General features: G+C 36.5%; 1 protein-coding gene across 9 annotated transcripts in view; it reads right to left on the bottom strand.

The window, feature by feature from the left end:
- Positions 1-14,924, bottom strand: part of IKZF2 (IKAROS family zinc finger 2) — a 177,370-nt gene extending 162,446 nt beyond the window's left edge. For 4 of the 9 annotated variants that reach the window (XM_029224992.1, XM_029224999.1, XM_029224996.1 and 1 more), the window contains exons 1-4: positions 13,874-13,965; positions 13,516-13,582; positions 11,941-11,989; positions 11,035-11,139 (exon numbers count right to left, since the gene is read on the bottom strand). In XM_029224992.1, the coding sequence (XP_029080825.1) occupies positions 11,035-11,139; positions 11,941-11,989; positions 13,516-13,518 (157 nt within the window). In that variant the 5' untranslated portion in view covers positions 13,519-13,582; positions 13,874-13,965. The other 5 variants (XM_029224998.1, XM_029224994.1, XM_029224995.1 and 2 more) reach the window with 5 other exon arrangements.
- Positions 14,925-19,719: the final 4,795 nt, after the last annotated feature.

The following is a 19,719-nucleotide window of genomic DNA, read 5'->3' as shown; positions in this document are numbered from 1 at the left end:
CTGTTACCAGTTATTGTACTCAAACTGTGGGACCAACTAAAACTACTCAAATTCATCAAAAGATAGCCTTATTGTTAGCACAATATATGTAAAAATAATTTATTTTAAATTGTTTTCTTGGGGAGCAGGGGTGTTTCTTTTTGTTCCCAAAAAACTGAATCCAAAAACTGTAATTAGGTCATTAATCTGTCATAGTGCAGACAGATGGCAGTGTGTAATTCATATTTTGAGTAAAAAACAGAAGACTTACAGAAAAATATCTCGTATTTCTTTTTCTAGTTCTCAATTATGTTCAAACAAAATCTATTACCACTTTCAAATATTTTGCAACATTCAGCAATATAATAGAATTTGTTTTATATTTCAAAATACTATATTAGAATCAGTGTTCTTAAAGTATTTATAACTTTAAAACAGTCTAAAAATGATTAAGTACTACTTACCTATTTTCAATACCTAAAAATTCTTAAACAGCCCAATGTCCAAGCTCTAAGTGATATATGAATAATCTAAGCAATCATTTCTAGTAAAAATAAATGAACCTACTTCAATCAGGAGTTAAACGTAAATCCTCAGCTCGAAAAGGTACACAAATGCTACTTTTCCATCAAGAAGGTAACAAATGTAATGAAAATAATGCAATCTACCTCAGACCATCTGGATAATAAAGATACTGACATAAGTCTGATTAAAAGGCTTGAAAGACATGTCTTACAAAAGAAATATATTTCCATATGTAAATACTACTTGCTAAAATGTTTGTTTTGAACAACAAAAACAAAACAACAAGGCTCTTCATGAAAATGACATAACAGGAAATGTTTTATATAGTTGCAGAAAGAATAATTCCTCTTTAGAACTCAGCCAGAAATTCTTAGTTAATTCAACAGAAACAGAGCAATGCAGCTTCCCAGCACTTCAAAATATGGCCAAGCCCTGCATACTGATGTCTTAGTAAGTAGTAGGTAAAGTTGACACCGTCAGGTGTAAGGAGAGCTACAGCTTCCATGATAATAAGAGAGCAATGACAAAAATGTCAAAGGTGTAGACACCAGAATGTTAATTTATTAGAACGTGACTTTACACTGATTAATTATATGCTCCTCAAAATATCTGGAGAGCACAAGAAAAGTTAATTGAAGCATTCCATTTTGTACATGCAGTTTTAAATAAGTGATAGAAAAACTGATTTTAAAATTATATGTGGTGTGAAATCTGTAAACACTAAATGTGTCATATAAAGATATTAGTAATGAAGACGATGATGATGACTATAACATATTCACTGAAACATTTACACTAACTTGAATTCCACTGACTATGTTAGTACGGAATCAGAAAACTAAAGAGACGTTTAGAATCTTGAAGATCATCTGTTTGGGGCTGATCTGAAGATTACAAAATCCTTTTGAGACTGAGACATGGTTGAAATAAATACATACCCTAACAAAAAAAATCACAAGTAAAATGGGATTTCAGAATTATTTCAACATCTAAGAAATCAACTTTCCAAATTTCCTCCAATAGATCAGAAACACATTATTTAAATACACATATGCAATATGTGAATCACAAGCAGTTCCTTAATTCAATAAATAATTACTGGGCTCCTACAATGACCCAGTATGATACTGTATATTGGGAATGAAGAAATATTCTGTAACATCTTAAGGAAAAACCTGAACTTTTTGGCCAACCCAATAGATAAGGCATAGCCATTTTCTTCAAAGATTCACATCTGGAAAATCTGTAATTTCTTTATAATCAACATGTGGCCCCAAAATAAAGCTGTGTGCTTTGAAAAAATATTCTTAAATTCACACTCAGTAATTAAGATAGCCTTCCCTATTAACTAACCTAAAATACTATACTTGTCTATAAAGTCTCATTTGCTGTGGCCGGACTACTTCAGAGATTTCATGAAACTAGTGTGATGTTTATTCCTCCTGACCTATTAATTAGAAGCTCTCCTAGATCCCCAGCTAACGTAAGGTGCCTTTCTCAGGTGGCAGTGCTATTTTCCATCTTCATCTAAAATAGATACTAAGACCTCTTAAACTGCTGGCCACATCACCCATCAACATTTCTGCGAATGGAAGTTTGAATTTATGGTAATAGTAGTTGGGGTATCCTTTATAGGTATTATAAGATAGCTTTCATAGAGTTAGGCTATATCAACACTTAACAAATCTAAGCAGAAATGTAAAATTACATTAAAGAAAATGAATGGATCCTAGGCTGACAAGAATTGGTTATAACCTGATTACATGTATAAGTTAAAAACTGAATCTGCGGGATTTAGCCAAGGAAGCCAAGAAAAAAAATGACTCTCAGAAGTATTTTGGCTGAGGCTATATCAAGGGAATCTAAATCCATGTCCATTCAGGGAAGAAGGAATTGGACAAAAGACTTCAACCATACTGATGCAAATGGCACTGCTATTTCTATTGTGATGCTGAACATATTAGGGTCTCTTAGTCTGATGCCATTAAACATTTGAATTATGTAACTAACTCCCTTTGTTTGTATTCCTTGCTAACCAAATGACCTTTGTTGCTTTACCCATATAGGTCAGTACACACACAAAAACAGATCTGGTCAAGCCAACTGAGGTGATCCAGATCCTATGTTAGTTGGTTCAGGTTTTGTTCGTTTGTTTTATTTTTAATGAAAGTACAGACATAAATTGGTATTCCAACTTTTTTGTAAACTTGTTTTTGTAAACTTGTTTAATGCGAGTCAACCTTGAGATGTGGTGCCGCTCTGTGCATGCTGCCAATCAAGTTTCGGAACTTATAAGGCTGAGAACAAAATCCTACATTATAGAAAATTTCTTGGGGAAATGTTCTCCTGTGGGAGCCTATTTTAGAAGCTGGCTGTATTTTTGTCTCTGTTTCATTTTGTGTCTTCAAATTTATACACTTTTGAAGAATTCTCAGAGGTAAAAGGTGAGAAGCAGTTCATTTCTCTACAATGGATATAAACTATGGTGAGCACAACACACTTATTTGCTTCTAAACGCAATGGGATTATTAATATCGCAAATAAAATATGAATTCTCTTGGACCTTGAAAGATAACATCCACTCCAAAAAAAAATCCCTAACACAGTTTTTGTGCCCCAGCATCAGCAGTGCATCACACAAAGAAAATGCTTAATAAATGTTTGCTGGATCAGTGATTAAAAGATAAAAATATCTCCACAGCAAGTTCTGAATCTCCACATACAGGAAATCTCAGATGAAGTTATTTTCATCATTAACATTCATTTGAAATTTCATGGTGTCTTGGGTAATCAGGGCTTAATTTCTAAGATGGTGTTCTATAATATATGTTTTAAGGAAATAGATTAAGATGTTTTCTATACCACACTTTTCCCCTTACATTATTTTATCCCAAGGGGCACAATAATATAAACTTTAAAAAAATTATGTACCAAATAATTTCCAAATGATATATATCATGTTGTATATTTATCTCAAAGTTTTCAAAAAGGCTCTGCATAAAAGCATCAAATTCTTTGGCTATTAATGTAGCAGAACTGGCTAGTACTTAGTTAACAAATGATTCCTCATATGTTTTAAGCTATGTATTTATAGATGAGAAATAGGTACAGAATAAAGACAAATCATTACAGTAGAGGCCTTGGAGTGTATGGCATATGATTTTTTTTAATATGTAACCATCAAAGTTATGATATTAAATAGACCACAAAATTTTAAGGAGAAGGCTAGCATGTTTTGTTTAAAAATCAGTGAGTCAATCACATCAACTAATCCAACTTCTGAGACTAGCATAAAAGGACTCCATTAAGCAAAAAGAGTTCATTAAAACCTGTGATCGTACATTTCCATATAGAATTTTGATTCAATGGGGGCAGTTGGGGAAATATGATCACTGATCAAATGCTGAGAATTACTTAGGGAAGAATTTTTTTAAAGAAATACTAAACTATTGTTAAAGTAATACAGGAGGGAAAGTAACAAAACCACAAGCTACATATTAGATTTCACTAATTAGGAAAATTCACACTTAGTCTAAACTATCCTCCTGCCTGATTGCTATCCTCTCCCAAATTCCACAGGTGCTTCAAACTCTCTGTATACAGAATTAAACTAAACTAAATCTTTTCCTGGAAACCTGCTCCAGTATTTCGTATCTTCCCTGATGGAACCTATTGCCATCTATCCAATAATCTAATAATCATCATGAACTTTCTCCTATCCTTAACCCTACGATCCAAGTCCTGTCCACTTTAAGCTATTATTTCCCAAATCCTTCTCTTCCTTATTATCTTCACTACCACTGGCTCTCATGACTTTTCACTCTGTCATTGCAACAGCCTGTTAAAGAACCTCCTGCCCCTAGAGTGTTCCCCAGCCACAATCATTTTACTCCTATTGTAGCTGGTATGATCCATGTCAATAAAAAGACTGAAGTAATCTTATTTGTTAACATCCTGTGCTCCCTTGAAAATGAAATCCAAGTTTCCTCTTATAAAAGATATTCCATTATCTTGCCCTGGTTAATTCTCCAGAGTCATCTCTGGCTTCAAATTCTAAGACTCCAACTTTGCACTCCAGAAATACCAATCTGTTTGTATTTCCCAGAACATATCATATTATTTCTCAGCTCCCACTGTGGGTTTGTTTGGTGAACAAGCCTTCTGCTTCTCTCCTAAATCCTGTTCATTCAATAAGTCTCAGCTTAAGCAGCATCTCCCTCCAGGAAGTCTTCTCAAACTAGTACCACCCCTCACTCCCCATAATAATAAGAACACTGAGGTTATCATAGTATAATGCCCTGTTCAGATGTCGCTTTCAAACCAGAGCATGAGCTACCGGAGGACCAGAGCATGAGCTACCGGAGGACAAAAATAGTGTACTATTCACCTTTGGATTCACCTTACTGTACCTGACACATAAAAGATAGCCTACAAATATTTGTTGAATTAATCAACTAGAACAATATAGCAACATGTCAAATGCTTGTGATAATTTTATTTTAAGTTTACTTCAAATTTAAAACACCTAAACTATTACCCCCAAAATGCATAATTAGCAACAATCAGGCCTACAACTTGATTAAGTATCATCAAATGAGAATCGACGGTACTACCAGAAGCAACAAATACGGTGAAATTTTAGATACAGATTTTCAAAGAAAGAATTGATTCTAGATATGGCTAGGTTACTCTACTAAGAGGACTTTTTCCATTCTTAAAGACTGGTGGCTTTAGAGCACCAATGATAAGCAATGATTTTCTTTACATGTAACCAAAAATATAAAACTTAGCTCAGGAACACTGAAACCCAATAAAAAGAATCTCTGGCACATAGACAAACTCTACTTCTTTCTTAACCAAAATCTTCACAGATGCTTTAAATAATAGAGGGGGGTTTTCTTTCATTTTTACCCTAAATTATTAGAAATGCCTATCTCCATTCCCTGGACCTATGTAGTAAAATGGAAAGAGCAAAAGATCTGAATTTCAAACAGATGTTGATTTGAAAAAAAAAAAAAAGAAAACATTCTTATGAATCATGGTTTGGTGCAAAAGAAACTTACCTACTCTGAGTGATAGCAGCAGTGATTATTTATTGGACCTTAGCATGTGTCAGGAACTGCGCTAAGTATTTTGCATAATATTGCCTCATTTAAACCTCACAACAGGGACTTCCCTGGTGGTCCAGTGGTTAAGACTCTGCACTTCCACTGCAGGGGGCACGGGTTCCATCCCTGGCCTAGGAACTAACATCCCACGTGTCACGCAGCACAGTGAAAAAGAAGAAAAATAAAGATAAAAAAATAAACCTCACAACAGCCCACTGACTTAGGGATTGCTTATCCCAATTCTACAGATAAGAATACTGGAGCTCAGAGATGTGAAGTAACATGACTAAGATCATACAGCAAGCTAGTGGCAAAGCAAGAATTCTAACACAGGCCTGTATAACTCCAAAGCCCATATTTTTAACCACCTGCAATCTACTGCTTCTGAGCCTCAGTTTTCTGTAGTATAAACAGAGTAACTTCACAGAGCTGTTGTGGAGACTAAGTGAAATAATATGGATCACTTAGTATAGTGTTGGGCATCCTATATATATTCAATAAATTATGCCCCCCTTCTTTCTCTCACTCCAGTTGTGATGACACATTTATAATAAGGGAAAATAGTTCCTAAATACTCTTTACCTATTTCAGCAGAGATATCCTGAGTCTTGATTAATTCACAAAAGGAAAATACTAACAGGTCAATAAATATATATTATATAAACAGATATAAAGGAAAAAAGCAAAGAAAAACAACATAGTCTACCTCATCTTAGGACTGTGACCCTGCTATTGATCTTTCAGAACATCATAAAATCAAAATGTATCGATATTCAAAGTCAGGAGAGAAGAGGATGGGACCCAGGGATCTCAATTCCTTACGGCTCAAAGGAAGACTCCCAAAAGAACCTAACCAATCACATTACATCATTTTTAATGTATTTCCAGTGGGGAAGACAAATTTGGACAAAGATAGAGGCAATATAAACAACACTTCTACAGTAAGCTGTTTTGTTTCTCCAAGACAGACATTTATTCTTACTTCAAAGCAGACTTAAAAGATGGGGGGTGGGGGGTGGAGGCGGAATGAGCTGCAAAGTAAAAAATACAGAAATTTTGCTGTTAATTCCCTGCTCATACGTACTTCCTTTAGTTCCTTTTTTTTTTTTTCCTTTTGGTACATGTCCATGACACTTACCTCTGATGGGTGTAAAGAAATCAAGTCAAACTTATTTTTTTTAATTTCCCGACAAGTAAAAACTAAATGTAAGGTATGTTGGGTATATATACAAAACTAAGTACTACAACTGAAAACAGAGCAAGCTTTTACATCAGGTCCATCTGGTGTTATATTAGGGTGTGTCCTATGGAAATCCAGCCAAGGGTGACTGCCAAACTAAGATATAGAAGACAACTCAGAAAGCTGGTGAGTCCCAAAACATAAGCTATATTTTTAAAAGTGCAGTAGAGCATCTGCCTAACAAGATTATCTGTTATCATTCCACCCTCATAATAACCCTATTCTACTTCTGTAATACTGTTTTTGTCACTAAAACATGGGTCAGTACTGGACATGGTGGGCACCCTGAGATAATGACATTTTCAAGAGTTATCAATAAAGTGATCTAACTAACCCACAAGGTAATATCAGTTTTACATCCCAATCCTGACAACTTTATCCTTCTGCTAAGGGACCTAAGAGGCCAACTGGTTTCTTCAAACCTCCATTTCCTCACAAGAAAAATAGAAATCATACTATACTTATGCTTCACTAGGTTCTAAAAATGGAAACTAGCTAAGAAAAAAAATGAATGTGAAGCACTCTAAAAAGAATAAACTAGATTCCCTGACCTGATTATTGGTCAGAGTCTTGTAAAACTAGAATTACTACTTCTTCCAATTCCATACATGCCACCTGGCCATCAAACTGACTGATAAATGGCATTGACTGCAAAGTTGATCCATGTAAAGGTTTTAAAGTAATAGAAACAAAATTTATGTCACAATGTATTTTCACACCATTAGCTCTCTCCAAAGAAAATTTACTTATTAGCATTATAAAAGTAAATGATAATGAGAAAAATAAGATTAATGACAATTTTTTGAACCTTAAAAATCTTTCAAAATACTCAGCAGCAGGTATAGCACAGTTTGAAACCGATACTGAAGCAACTATACAAGAATTGGGAATGAGCTAACCCAGAAACATAAGGAATCACAAAGTAAGTCTCATCTGATGGACCGAAATACAATATGGATTATTTTTGTATTGTTCTGTCTGAGTTGTCTGTCTCAGATTCTTAACTTCCAGATTCTATTTTTAAAATCACTTAACACTGTGTATTTCCAGTAGCCATCAAGGCATATACTGTCATCCCTGACACCGAAGATTGTCAGCAGACTCAATATGTACACTAATGATCTTGGGCAACAGTGCCCATCTTCTTATCAAAGAGATCCTTATTCTAGAAGAAAAGGTCTAAATTTCTCTAAGGAAATCCACTCGAAAATATAGGATGTAGTCATTACAAAATGTTAAGTTCACTAATACCTCTTACTTCTTTTTATCTTACATGCTGAATTTTAAAACCAAAGACTGCCAGGCACTGTAACATTTTTAGTTCTCTCCAAGTCACCGATGCTCTCTTCTAGCACTGTCAAATAATGATAGCTGCTGTCATTATTTTTTATACAATAGCTGGCAGCGAGTTATACAGACACCCTTCATCTTAGAATAGTCATCGAATAACCTAAACAAATGACTATGACCTTAGAATAAAACTGACCACTTTCCTAAAGCCAAAATAAGTGGGCTATCACATGGTAGTGTTACTTTACTGCTAGAACGTCAGTTATTTCATAAAATCAAAGGCTTTATTCCTTTTATTTTTTTTCTAAACTGTTTTAAAATAACTTTTTTACCTTTTACACATATACTCTTGTCCTCCTTGCTGCTATGGAACCTATCTTATTCTATCATAAAGGTTTTCACATTTACTTTCAGCTCTAATACTTTCAACCAAAACTGCAATTCTGTTTTTGGAAGTCACAGCCCTTTAGAAATATTATTTGAAGATATTAAAAAATGCAGGAAATAAGTAAGTTCTTTTCATATAATAAAGTCAGCAATGCATATAAAGGGATTTAGAAAAACCAGTAATCTCAGACACAAATGATTTGACAAGTCACACACGCACAAAAAATTATTCCAAGTCATAGAAAAACATCTGAGTGACCGATTGTAGGTCTTTTATTCTAATTAACAGACAAGAGTCCCTCTCTAGCACTATTTGCTTTGGCAATCTAAAATGCTGATATTCTCCTAGATCTAACAGAGAGGAAAAATGGGTATCTTCTCCATCTAACACCTAAGTGGGTAACCTAGATACTGTAAATAGAGGCTACGTAAAGGATGCAACAGACAGCTCTGAAGTGAAAGCCAAAATATTTAACCTGCAACTCTTTAGAAAAGAACATGAAAACACATGCAGCTTAGCTAAAAACTATACTAACATGGAATTGCCACAGGCTAGTAAGTTAAAAAAAAGAAACAAGAACAAACCCTCTTTACCAAACATAACTTTACTGCTGTTGGGTGAGAAAAACTCAAATATCAAAAGCACAGTTCTTATTTGTCCAAACTGATCATGCCCATACTCTGCAATGTTTATTTAAAATAAATGAGTGAACTGCCTTTTAGAAAGGACTACTTGCAAAACCAAAATCAAATTCACAAATAGAGGAGCTAATTAACCAATTAACAAGTATTTTCCAGCTGATATTCTAGCAGTGGCTGGGGGATGACAGTCAAAGTCTGATTACCCAATATTACGTACCCCTTATATTCAATGTTTCTAAAGACAATAGCTAAATATTAAGCTAACAGAAATTGCATATCAATCTATCTTTACTCTTTAGGAAATTAAATGAAAATTATCTGAAAAATAAAATATCTATCCTGCCAAGGACCTAGTAACATTAAATGTTAAAATGTAAAAATTGTACTCCCTACATTGCAATAGTAGTATAACTTTTATCAAATCAATAGCCAACTAGCAGAAAAATTAAATTAATCCTACAAGATCCATTACAAGAGATTAGCACTATAATTTAATATACATTCCATCACTATTAATTTTCTTCCTACATGATAAAGGAATTTCAATGACTGCTTCTAGAATGAAATCTTCCTAGGAAGTGCTTCCCATTAATAAAAATAAAGAAAACTTTTAAATAAGTAAAGTAAGTTCACATAGTTCAGTCGAAATTTCAAGTCAATAACTAGAACCACTTAAAGTTAACAAATTGCAAAATGTATTCAATAGTATTCTATATACTCTTGCTTATAATTCAGAAGTCTTAACTACTTATGAAGCTAGTAGTTTCACAATAACATCAAGTTTTGAAACCGTAAGAGGGAAGTGGAAAGAAAATTTGTTCTCTCAGGATAATCAGAATTAACATATTAAGAATATGCTCATAATTCACTCGATGATTCAGTTTTCTTTAGTTATTAAATCTTCATTTAAAAAGGAAAGAAAATGCTTTTCCTTCACATGTCACCCAAATAGAAAGCTTTTAAATTAAATTATATTTACATGTAAATCAGATGGCCTTTCTGTATAAGAATATAACACGTATCAAAAGTATAAACACACGATTTCAAATTAAGTTTAAGTAGGAGTAACAGAGCATTTGCACTTGATAACTTATGAAACATTATAATTAAGAGAAAATAAACCAAATTCTTAATAAAGTATTTTGTCTTCTGTCACTGACAGCATGTAAGTTGCTTTTCTATTACACAAAAACAATGTTTCGTATATCAATGAATGACCCTTTATCAAAAACAGTAGCCAAAACTGTCTATTCCTGCAAGTTCAAAACATCCTTCCAAATTTTCTCAATTCTTCTCTGGACAGTCTAAAGCAAAATGCTTTCACTTTGTCAGAGAAATGGATGTAAATGAGTTCCACAAATTTTCAATTACATTTCACTTCCAATGCTTTGGACACAAAACTTTCACACGTTTAAAAAAAAAAAAAAAAAAGCAACTAACACTGCAATTCTACCACTGATGGATTAGCTTTGTGCCAAGGTAATAGAAAATAATTTCTTTTTCTTTTTTTTACTTCGAAGAGTCCTTTGGAAATAACGTGTTTCCATACTTTTTTACCCAGCAACAAAAACAAAACTAGTCATAAACCTGGCAAGACAAAAGAATAACCAGAAAAGCCTAACATTTCTTACCTGATACAGGTAAGCACCAGCTCCCAAATGCCACCTTGGGATAGTTCAGACTAGTAAGCAGGCTCATGTTTTACAATACCAAAATGAACAGGAATAAATCTGTGTTGTTCTTTCTTTAACAAAATCTATAGCAGCAGCTACACCACAATGTGAGAGGACCCTACAGACCTAACAAATTCAAGTCTATCGCTAGAGAAATAGGAAAAAAAAAAATCATAAAATGAAGACTTACTGCTTGTCATGTGACTTGGTGAGGCATGCTGTCCATTGGGTGTGCTTGAGGTGAGGTCAATTGCCATACTGGAGTGTTCCCTTTCAGGTGAAAGCTCATTGTCACCTGTTTTCACAAAATAAAATCTTTTGGTCTCTGTTCATTGTCATCTAAAATCTAATTACCAACTTTGTAATCATATATGCAGGGGTATGCATATATGATTTTAATGAAATACATTTTTCCCTTAAAAAGAAACTATAAGGAAATGTTATTTAGAAATACATAATAAATGAACGAAGTGACGAAAAGCAACAACCAGCCCACGATTAAAAAATTACAAAATTTCATTATCACATTCATCTAAACTGTAAAATAATGGAGACTGGAGTAGTTGATTTCTAAAGTATCTTCTAGTTGAAAAAACTGTTTTCTTTTAACATCTAATTTAATCCTTAAGCACACAGTATTTTTAATGAGCATTTCCAAAATGCTGGCTATCAGAGAGTTAGATGTGTGAAAGGAGAGTTTGCTAAAAAAAAAAAAGTCAACTTGAGTGAGCTAATTCTCTTTCACATTATGTGTCTGAAAAATAGGTTACAGAGTACTAAGTATTTAGTACATGCCATATTAGTAGACATATATGTAACCCGACCTATTCTAGACTTAAAGTAAATGAAAAAAAAATAAAGTAGTAAATTGTTGATCTGTTAAGCTACTATTCTTAATATAGCAGGTATATATCTATAGTTCCTTCTTATTTCACTTCAGTGCTATTTTCTCAAACTCATTTACAAGGTGAAATTGTGAACAGATAGGAGGTAAGAGTTTACAGTTCTTGACAAAAACTTCCAATTCAGAAATTACAATACAGGTAGCAAACATAATTTTATTACCAATAACAGATTAATGAAAATGAATACTTACACGTTATATAGCCATCAATAGCCTCTGTTTCCATAGTCAAAGTGCAGTGCTGCAATACAAAAGATTATACCCTTAACACAATGATTCCTTTCAGTATCTGCCATTAAATGCTTAACTTATTTGAAGCTCCAAGCAGTTAGCCCATGTTGCTGCTGCTGCAACCTGTGCCCAAGAAACATACTACAGTGTACTGTATGTGCTCATTTGCAAGTCACTGAACTCTTTCTGCAAATGATCTGATTCCTGCTGGAGATAGGATAGGAAAGATAAGTGTGCTATGAGATGGGCTGCAGCAAGAAATGAATGACTCTTTTAATCAGAATTTACTCGGTTTAGAGAAAAAAATAGGAAGGGGGTACACCTCCAAAGTGCCAGCTTTAACTGGGATTGAAGTATTTTACCATTCACTACTTCCTACAATCAAGCTGCAGTTTGAGGACTTCCCGAGTATACAGATAGCTCTATTCACAATTGTTGCAAGTTGGTTCATCATGTTCTAATAGGGAGGGGGGAGGACAAACAAACAGAATACAAAACAAAACAAAAAAACTTCATGCCCAAGTATGTCTCGAAGGTTTCTGCAGCAGTTACCCAACTGCCAGGCTTGTATTGACATTTTAGCCAACCCCAAGTTCTGTGTGAGCACCTGTTCAATGTAACCTTAATTTCCTGCCAGACCATGGTTGGATACCATGCCGAGCCTACTTAATACACTCCAATTTTGAAAAATTCATACACTTTTTGAAGAGGGGAAGGGGATCACTTTTTCAAAGTTTGGGGAATTATTTTTGTGCACCAATGACACAAAACAAGAACTTAATTCTCAGAAACAAAAGTAAATTGTATGAGATGACACCCCCTAGCTTTGATTTCACATAACGAAAAGATCGATAAGCTAACTGTATTCTTTGAAGAAAAAAGTTTAAAGAATTGACATGTCCTGAGAAGATTTTTACTTATTTTTTTTTCCTTTGGCCCTAGTCCTTTTTGCCTTTAGTTTCAAAACTCTCACTGCACCAGCAGCTAAATTATTCACAATGAGCCATTTCTGTATTGATCGCCAAGTATATTTAGCCCTGGCTCCTGGAATTTCTCCATTACTTACTGGAAAACAGGCAGCTTCACTTCTTGTCTCCAAAACCACTTCCCTTCTCCCTCCCCTCCCCTTCTTCACCACCACCCTCCCTACCCCCCCAAAAAAACTTTTCTTTCTTCCTTTATGGAATAATCAGATCAAATTCCCAACTCAGTCACTACATAACACTTAAATTTCAACCTGCTGTACTGTTATCAAATTCTTTCAAATTATGATTACATAAGGCTTTAAAGAAAGGCATCCGTAAAGTTTAAAGGGGAGCAATTTCTTCGGATATTTTACAAATGAGTTTATCTCTTTAAAAATGTACACATTTAACACACACATATTAAGAAAGAAACGTCAGGGAGAAGCGAAAGAAGTCTGCCCCATCAATGAAATGGTTATTAACCCTCAGAGAAGGAAAGAAAGAAAAGGAGAAAGAGAAACGAAATGTACATACAAAAGAAATTGTCCTTTGATTAAAAAAGATTCATCACCATTTCCAGCTCTGTCGGGAGATCTCAGCTTCTTCTAACCCCTCAAAGAGGAGGTGACAATGTCGGGCTGAAGATAAACGGAGAGAGAAAGAAAGAAGTTTTTTGTGTTTCCCCCTTCTCTTTCCCTCCCTTGCCCCTTCCAAGCCAAGCCCCCTGCAGAGTTCAAGGCAAGGAGGAAGGAAAAGCACTTTACAGGTGGGTCATTCCGAGCCCAAATCCAGCAAACAGATCGGCTGATAAACAAAACCAAGAAATGAGAGAGAAGGAACACCCCCCTTCTCCTCCTCCTTCTACCCCTCCCCCTCGTCCCTTTGGGATGGTCTAGTAGGAAAAGTCACTCAGGAATGGCACCACGTACTTTCAGGAAAGAGGAAAAAAAAAGAGAGAGAGAGAGGTCAGTCAGTGCTACAGCAATGCGATTAACAAGAAGAGAAAAAACTTGATCCACCGGTTCCTTAAGAATCGACCAAAAGCTAAGACAAGAAAACTGAAAGAAAAGGCGGGGGGTGGGGGGGGTGGAGGGGTGTTGAGAGGGGAGGGACAGTCAGGGAGAACCCAGCAAAGAACCTAGGCCAACTTCACAGGACTGCTTTTCGCCCTTGGCAAAAAAAATGATAATAATAAATTAAATCTTAATTCCATCTCTTTTGCCCATACCAGAACCTGTCAAAGTGATTTAACGGCTGCCTTTTTACATGTCATACCAGGTTGTTGTTGTTTAATTCCAACAGGATCTGGATATTACCTTCTATCTGGACAGCTGTAATTTATTCCAGGCTACCCAACCTTTCTTGGAATTCAAGTTAAACAAAGCAAAACAAGTCCAAATCCATGACAGCTATAGAGATGAGAACTGATTAATCGATTAACATCCCAGAAACAGATTACAAGGAGGGGACGATAAATTAAGGCAGAAGACATCATCTTCAACCCGATTCCCTGAGCGTCCTTTACAGAAATCATTACCCTAATCATAACCACAATCCATCCCTCCCAGAGAAAAATATCTATAGTATTATTATTATTACTGGTTAATAGCAACAAGTCATTTGATCACATAACAGTGCAAAACGAGATACTATATAATTACACTTAACTTTGAAAACACTCCCCCCCTTTGCAAATCAGATACACATATTTATATATAACCTATGAATCAGAAGACAAAACAAGAGCTGTTCTTCACCACGCAAAAGGCAAGCGGAGATTTACCTCAGCAGTGCATGCAGTAAAATATTCCCATCACCCTTTTGTTTGTGTTTACTGTTAGTGTGTCCTCTCTCTTTCTTTCTTTCCTGTGCCTAACGTGTGTTTGTGCACTGCAGTTGGTGGTGGAAACTAAGGCAGTGGATCTGTAGCTAAGGGTAATCCTGTTTTTACTTCCTCCATCTTCAGCGAGGAGCAGGGTTAGCCCGGGACAGCTGGTCAAACCCCGAGAAACCGATCCGCCGGAGCCCGAGCACATCTCCCCCGCCGGCCGGGCTCGCGCAGACGCCCGCGGGCGGAGGGCCGGCTGGCGGCGGCGGCGGATGGCGGGCGGCGGGGCCCGGGGCACGGGCGGGAGGACGTGCGTGCGCGCGCGCGCGTGTGCGGACCCTGGGCTCCTGTGCGTGTGTGCGTGTGTGTGTGTGTGTGTGTGTGTGCGCGCGCGCGGGCTGGCGAGGGCGCGTGTGCGCGTGTCTGCGCGCTGCGCCGCTCGGCGCGCTCGGCAATCGATTACAGGACAAGTGCTGCCCCGGCGGCTCCGCGACGCGCGCCCTCCCTCCCGCCCACCCGCGCCGCCCCTGACCCGGTGCCCCCAGACGGCGGACCCCGCCCCCAAAGGGGGGGGGACCAGGTAACCCGCTTCCGAGAGTGCTCCGGCAGCCCCCATCCAGTCCCCGCGAGTCGTAGTAAATCTCACGTTTTCTGTCGGCTCGGAAGGAAGAATTGCAACGGCGAGGGGAGGTTCATTTCGGCCTCGAGAAGTTTTCTTTCAAACTGGGATTTGTGGTGAGGCCGGACGAAGGGAGCGGGACCGCGATCCAGGCGCGCGACGCGGAGCTTTGGGATCTGCGTCCTGCCCGGAGTCTGGGTGTGCGCGTGGACCTACCCACTCAGCTTCGCAATAAACTGTGCTTTGCGATTTCAGAAAACGGCCCCCGATAGACCAGGAGACGAATAAGCAGAGAGGGGTCCTGGGGAATGGATTGAGAAGGAAAGTCAGGTCTGAAATGAAGCTCAACTATTACTATTTTGAAAGTGCTTTACAGTGCAAGTTTAAAATTAGAGTGTCTACTTGTTTTATCTCCACCGGGCACGTGGCACATCCACCAAAGTCAAAGGAACGGGGGAGAGTGCAAAAAATTATTAGGAGTAAAGTGTTGTCCATCAATATCATCAGTTAGTTACAGCACAGCTTTTGTATTTGGGAAAAACTTATGTGGATCGTCATGAGAAAAACAAATGCACGTTCTTTCTACAAACAGTCGCATTTAGCATCTTTCTTGACCACATTTGCAAAAAGAGGGAATAGAGACTTCTATAATTAAAGGGAAAAGGAAAATGAAAGGAGCTGAAAATACTGCACTGTGTAGTCTGGGTGGCTTAAGTTTGAAAACACATGAAATTATCAGGACTGCCAAACAGCATTTCTGAGAAACCATATCACAGATTGTGAAGAAAATCAATGCTGAAAGAGTAGGAGCAGTCACTGTACTCCTTTCAAGAATCCCAGAAATAGTTGCTGAGGTTTTTTTCTGCTGAGGAAGGAGAAATGATACGTTGACAATAAAATCATCACCTATATCTTAAGCATCACTCTGTATATCTGGGAAATTTTGGATAATGTCTTTAGATTTCAGGACTGGGAAGGAATTTATTCACACTAATAGACACTAAATCATGAACATCATGTGACTTGTATAATCCTGTATTTAAATTTTTTAATGAATTACTTTTTAAAGGTTTACTTCCTATGTTGGATTTATTAAACAACAGTTGTACCAATAGGTTTGTTTTTTAAATTATGGAAAATGATAGTTGGTGCCGTGCTGCAAACAAGATTAACCAACTTTCATTGGAGAGCAAATCATTTGGGCTCAGGCTAGCAACAATTTTATGACGATTTTAAGAACACCTGTGAGTTACACGTTAGTAAAGCAGGGGTTGTTTTTTAACCTGTCAATTATCCAAATAAAAGTAATTTTCCTAAAGTCATATTTGGGAAAAACCAAACATAGAACTCCACAAATCATTCTAATCATCCCAATAGATAGCAAAGATTTTAATCTTAAATTACTATAGAAAATTGGAATGTTCATAATATATAATTTCCCAATATACAAAGGGTAACATAACTTCTCTAAATTGCTGCAAATCCCCCCTAAAAAGTAAGCCAAAGTGTTTAAGTATCTGCAAAGTTATGGAGGCTCTTAGAAAAGATGAATTAAAACATATACAAAATTAAGATGAAGTATCTGGATAGTTTAAGCAATTTAATTCTTTAGTAGAAGTGGATCCATTGTGAAGTCTTAAGGAATCATCAAGTTCCCTAAAGCTAGCACAGCTGATAGTCTTTGCCCCTAGCTGATTAGAGCTTAATTTAGCTCCCTTGAAAGCCTATCCTTTTCATGAGTTACTTTCATTGGCTCCCTAATCACCAAAGGTACACTCTCTCCCTCTAGTGGCTAAGTGTTCAGACACTTGACATTTGGTGGCCCTGTCTCCCCCAAAATGGGGGACTTGGGCAGGGAGCAATGGTGCCCAGATTTTAGAATGGCAAAGATCTCATGACTACTTGTGAGAATTAGACCATTTGGGGAAACTTTTCCCTCTTCTTAACATCCTATGTTCCTTTCTAATTTGCAGATCATGGTATATCCAGTTTACTCCAAAGAAGTCAAGATTATGTTTACATACAAAGACTGGGGGTTCTGTTTCATCCTCTGTGGTCAAATAATCCTGGCTCTGAAACTCACAATTCCACTTTTGGGAAGGAACCTTTGTATAAACTGTAGAAATTCACTTTGCTAACAGTTTTTCTCAACAGTATTTTTATAGTGGTCAGAGCATATCTGTACTTCCAGCCTTTGCCATAACTGTCCACACTTTTATAGTTATACTATGCATAAAAAAATATATCCCCAGCAAGTGCAGTAGCATATCCTTTGGCTACTATATGCAGTTGGAGAGTTAAATTTTCACTTTGGGGGCTGGGTGAGGAGGCAGGGAGAAAACGTACCCCACCCCCACCATTTGTCATATCACTGGTTCTTCCTCCCCCTTTCTGTCCCATCCTACAGAAACCGTTCCTTCCCAGCACCAACCCCTACCCTAGCACTTGCACATTTCCTTCATTATGCAGTGTGTAAATATGTTATTCATTTGTTGAGTTTTTAAAAGAAAATCTGTCTCCCTCACTAGAATGTCATCTTTTTTAAGGACAGAGATTATGTCTGTCCTGCTAACTGTTGTTTTCTCAGAACTGGCACAGTATTTGGCAGGAGTTGGTACTCAGTAAACATTTTACTGAATGGAGGAATATGGAGCAAGTCCCATACTCACCTAGCTTCCATGTGTCAAAACTATTTTCCAGGGCCAAAAAGTATAGGACATCCAAGATACACTCTAATTCCGTAAAGAATTTGGTCAAATCTTGGCTCATAAGTCATGTTACAAATAACCTTAACAGGTCAAGTCTGTCTTATGATCCACGTGAAGAACATGAATGCCTTGGTAGATAATATAAAGTTTTATAAGTATGAATAGTAAAAGTGGGTAAAATAATTTTGAGTAAAATACACTTATGTGACCCCTCTGTTTCATAAACAGATTATTTCATGTTAATACCTGATAGTTCATGAACCAGACTATCAAAGAATGCAACAGATTTAATTCTATAACTACTAAGTGCAATTAGCAAAAGAACATTTTTAAAAGGCAGTGTAGCTAAAAGATATAAGGTATTAGTCTTGTTATCTTCGGATACTTTATCTGTTTTAGATTTAAAAGCCCTAGTACCCTTTAAAAGAATTTGAATAAAAGTTCCTTTTTTTTTATTCAAGCAATTAATTTTATGTTTTTAAGTTTGGGTTTTGTTTTTAGCAGAGGGTAGGAAGGGACAGTTTGTAACATTGCAGTACTTTCCTAATATCAAAGAAGAAATTTTTGGAAACTGATTATGTACTTATTATTTAGATGGCTTTATTGTGCTAGATATAGAACATAGTCAACCAGAGCAGGTGCCCTAAAATAATTTGAATCCCTGAAAAAGTTAAGTTTACCAAGCACACATAGGCACAGTGTTTTAAAACTGATTACTTGTGTTATTTTTGTCAGGTGGTGGTGTTCCCTTTGAAGTGGTGTCCTCTTTTGAAGCAGGATATGGAACAATGGTCTCACTTTCTCCTGGCGACCTAGATTGGCACTATGAAGAAGCAAGGAAGTCATAAATGGAACCATAGTTTCAAAAACAGTGTTCTAAGATACCCCATCCATTTCATAAGTAAGGTGTATTAATACCTCCTAACTATGCCTCCGTGACTACATTGATAGTCTGGGGTCTGTCCAGCTGGCATTCGAGTCCCACGTGGTAGGGGTCTTCTCATTCCATCCACCTTGAACAATAGTTTCTTTTAACAGTTCTTAAGAGTGTCACTTTGCAATTATATAAGGCTCTTGTGCAAATACCCATGTCCCTAGAAAAGGTAACATTATGACTTAAATTCACACTTTGAAAGAATAATATCACATTTCTTCTAGAAAGCACATTTTGATATAGAGCAGATGACAAGCTATCTCTATCCCAAATGAGAATTATAAGTTGTGGGAGTTAGACTGAAGGGGTGAGGACTGGAGAGATTTCTGGAAAAAAAATGAAAGCACATATTTTTAAAGATGTCATTGAAATCTTTCATAGTTGCTTTAAAATGCAGATGTGTTCAGCATTTGAGGAAATGAGTGCTGTTAGTGCAAAAATGAAGGAACTTTGAGTTGGGTCAAGTGCAGATAGATGATGCTCGAAAAACAACTCTAAAAGGCATGGGGAAGAAGATTCTTCTAGGAAATCCTGAAATCATCAAACACAAAAAGTATAATGAGGTTATTGGAAAGTGTTAGTACAAGAAAAAAAAAAGATTCAAATTTTTGAAGACACAGCTCACAAATAGAGGATAACAGTAAAAGGAGAACACGTTAACTGGTGAGCATTAGTTTAGGTACAGA

Source organism: Monodon monoceros, unplaced genomic scaffold (assembly GCF_005190385.1).
Source record: "Monodon monoceros isolate NGI ecotype Baffin Bay Population unplaced genomic scaffold, NGI_Narwhal_1 Super_Scaffold_16, whole genome shotgun sequence".
NCBI classification, from domain to species: domain Eukaryota; kingdom Metazoa; phylum Chordata; class Mammalia; order Artiodactyla; family Monodontidae; genus Monodon; species Monodon monoceros.
The sequence above is the reverse complement of the archived record's forward strand: the minus strand, read 5'-3'. Positions and strand labels throughout refer to the sequence as shown.